This window comes from Malus sylvestris, chromosome 14, assembly GCF_916048215.2.
Source record: "Malus sylvestris chromosome 14, drMalSylv7.2, whole genome shotgun sequence".
Classification (NCBI taxonomy): Eukaryota; Viridiplantae; Streptophyta; class Magnoliopsida; order Rosales; family Rosaceae; genus Malus; species Malus sylvestris.
In genome coordinates, this window is record NC_062273.1 from 25,534,970 (window position 1) to 25,538,633 (window position 3,664).

The 3,664-nt window shown below is 38.1% G+C and overlaps 1 protein-coding gene across 1 annotated transcript; it reads right to left on the reverse strand.

The window, feature by feature from the left end:
• Window positions 1-570: 570 nt before the first annotated feature.
• Window positions 571-2,929, reverse strand: LOC126600799 (RING-H2 finger protein ATL48-like). Its single transcript, XM_050267456.1, has 2 exons — window positions 2,720-2,929; window positions 571-929 (listed from the first exon to the last, which is right to left on the reverse strand). Exons 1-2 carry the CDS (start codon window positions 2,802-2,804, stop codon window positions 754-756), a joined length of 261 nt encoding a protein of 86 aa, XP_050123413.1. The 5' UTR covers window positions 2,805-2,929; the 3' UTR covers window positions 571-753.
• Window positions 2,930-3,664: the final 735 nt, after the last annotated feature.

The window sequence follows — 3,664 nt, forward strand, 5'->3', positions numbered from 1 at the left end:
GTGTAAACCCTTCATTATTAATGAAAACTCATCTACTTCGTAGACATAGCCAAACTTAAGATGAACCATGTACATCTTGTGTTTTCTTCCTTATTTCTATCTATTTACATATTATTCTCACCAAGTGACCAGAGCAACTAAGCGAAAGTCACAAACTTAATACTTTACGTTGTTCCAAAATCTTTACTAATTTTGTGCATCAACAATTTGCATTTTTATTTTCATTCCCAAATCTTTTCGTTGTTGAAAATATTACAAAAGATCTTTACTGCACATGAATAAGTTGGTAACATTAAGCGATCGTGTTAGTTCCGTAACATTACACGGTCCTGTTAGATCGGTAACATTACGTGGTCATGTTAGGTTGGTAACATTACGCGGTCGTGTTAGGTTACAATGAAAAGTGTGTCGACTAATCTTTGTAACCCAATTTGCCAAAAGTTTTCACATCCTCCGGTTTACGTCGAGCATCCGAGCCTTGGGCTTGAAAACCGGACGATTGATGGAAACTCGAAAAAGCACCAGATGCGTAAACAGCTCGAGCGACCCACGAGCCATAAGAACATTGAAGACTTGAATGTCGACTATTTGATTGTTATAAGGACATTCAAGATGAACATGGCTTACAATTACAACGCAATGATCCTCCATACTTTTCCTTTGAAAAATGTTATTTATTTAGCGCAAGCTATGCAGCTCATGGACACCATCGAATAACTGCAATAACGAAGAACAATAATACCATCGAATAATTTAACTTGGCTTTTTCCACGGATTATCCCCGTAGTAGTATGCACTGCCAACCATAAGAGCAACTGTGGCACCTTGGACAACGACACGAGCTCTCATTAGCTTCTGGCCCAACTGAGAATTGCCTTGCCTGAAACTGATTAAGCCGGCGGTGAGCACACCAGCAGTCAACATCGCACCTGAAAAGTTTAGTTTTAAAGAATTAACCGAAATGAATCTCATTTTAACTTATAAAAGCGACACAAATCACAGCTTTAACACTAGGAAATCATCTGCAAGAATAATTTTGACAGACAAGGAAGCAGAAAGCACACCAATTTGGCATGATTCAACTATCAAAATTTCGAAATTAAACATCTATGGGTTCAGATCCTCTCCGGATCCTGCAGACCAAGTTATCTTAGCTGTTTGATTCAAATCATGCAGTCCGAAATATTTCTTCCCCCCCCCCCCCTCTCCCCCCTTTTCTCTCCCTTCCTATTCCTCTGGTGCAGATTCCCTTCCTCTCTACTCATCCGATCAATTCCTCGTCTTCTTCCTCCTCCTCGTACATCCCCGTGATTTTAGAGAGAGAGATGGTCGGACGGCAAGGCCTGTGTTTGTTCAGTTCGGATCCTCCATTGTCAGATGTACTACGATAGCAGCGGTTGGGGCGCCATTCTTGCCAACATCTACTCTCGTAGAGATATGTTTCTCTCTCTCTCCACCTGTTTTCCGATTTGGGTCGTCAATTTTTCACTGCAAAAATTAAGAAACAACTCTAAGGTTGCAATCTTTGAGGATGAGGAAGAGGAAGGACAAAGAGGAAGTGGAAGAGGAAGGGGAAAGAAAGAGGAAGAAGAAAGATGTTTGCACCATAGGAAGAAGAAGAAGGGAAAGAAAAGAGGGGAGGAAAAAAGATTTCTGATTGCAGGATTTGAATCAAACGGCCAAGAAAACTTGATCCGCATGATCCAGAGGACACAGATCGGGAGATGATCTGATTCCCACATTTATCGCTTGAAACCATACACAAAAGAAAACATTTTTCTCTCTGTTTAATCAACTTCAAAGGAAAATTTAAAACGAAAAGACGATCCATAAGCTCCGGATTAAGAATACACTCTGAAGTTTGAACCAGACCCGTACCATAATATCCAGCATACAAATGTCCCCAGTTGTTTTCATCTCCACTACTACAGTTTTCTAGGACCCGAGTGACTTCCATTTCGCAATCTAAGTAGCACTTCTCCTAGGAAAACTTCTGCATTCTCTTAAATTTTCTCGTAATATCTCATTTTTAAGACTAGACTAAACGTCAGTCTCATACCTAACCTTCACTCGGTCAGCACCCCAATAACAAGGACCCCGTAATGTTTCAAAATAACAAAACTCTGTTGCATCTCGACAAAAGACATAGGTTCCATAATTCTACTGTAATACTCACCTGTCATTGCCAAATGAAGACGTTGCCACTGCACTGGATACTAACAAAAATGTCCGAAGACTTCTCCAAATTCATAGACAGCAGACAGATAATTTACGAGAGACGATTGACATTAAACTGAAAACTATATTCTACATTCTATCCAAATGGCCAACAATTCAAAAACCAGACTAAATTAGCTCCTACTTTAACTTCCACTAACCTAACCCAGATAAGAATTAGGTCTCTTTTCCACAGCTAAAGCAATGAAGTTCAAATAAATTTCGAAATATATAAATATATAGTTGATTTTAATCGCTAATGATAGATTAACCAAGAAAGAAGCTTTACAAATACCCTTTCATCAGAATTTAATCATCTAATTAATTAACTTTTCCAAATTATTAGCTTTATATAAAATCCCAAATCACCAAAAATTCAAACAAACACGAGACTTTACGATCACATATGCATAAAACTCATATCAAACCTCACAATTTGAACAAAACAATCACAGGAAACAAATTGCCGAAAGATAGTGAAGGAATCAAAGTGGGAATTTACCAACTGGTACCCAAGGGTTGCGGACCCGCTTCTTCTCCTCGTAAAATACTTCTAACGTGGGATCCACCTCACTCATCTTCTCCATACGCAGAACGCGAGAATTGCAGAAAATGGTCAAATCAATTAGGGATCGCGAACCGTAAATTGGAAATCAGAAGAAGAAGAAAGCAGAGACCGAGAGAGTGGAAGGGTCCGATTCGCGGGTTATTGGAGTTAAAAGCTGAGCCCGATTGATAACAACCCCTAACCCATATAGATCCGCCCAACTCATGCCTAGGCCCAACTAGGGGGCACGTCTCTATATTATTAATCAAAACCAGGGTTTAAAATATTGACATAGGTGAAAATATCAATATGTAAATTTATAGAAATATAGATATTGATATCTGTTGTTCTCGACAGAAATTATGAAAATTTCCAATGGGGTCGATATATTAACTTATTCAGATTTAGTAAAAATCTGCAATGGGCCACAACAAAATTTCTGTAGTGAATCAGTAAATATTATTAATATTTTTGATGAGTTCTTCTTTCTTTTATCACATAGGAGCCGTGAAAGATGAGAGTTTCATGCACGGTTTTGAATGAGAAAAATAAGTGAGGAATCCTCTTTTCAACTCTAACTCTCCCACTCCAGATGTTGCTTTTTTTTTTTTGTTACTTCGAAAGTAGCTACTTCAGCTTCAGGCACTCGAATTTTTTATATTCCTTTTTATTTTTCATCAAAAGAATGGCATCTCCTTATGGAAATCCTAACTATTATTGATATGATATCGGGGAATTGGATATGTAATTATTGGAATAATTGTTGGAGAGTCAAATGGTGGATATGCAAGCATGATAACTTATACGATGTTTTATATCTCCATGAATCTAGGAACTTTTGCTTGCATTGTATCATACGTACCGGAACTGATAACATTCGAGATTATGCAGGATTATACA

What these genes read in the sequence shown, in the direction of transcription:
- LOC126600799 (XM_050267456.1), bottom strand. Translation starts at nt 2,804, where the DNA reads ATGGAGAAGATGAGTGAGGTGGATCCCACGTTAGAAGTATTTTACGAG. An exon ending in CAACCCTTGGGTACCAGTTG is followed by an intron (nt 930 to 2,719) that starts GTAAATTCCCAC and finishes TAAACTTTTCAG; the next exon opens with GTGCGATGTTGACTGCTGGT.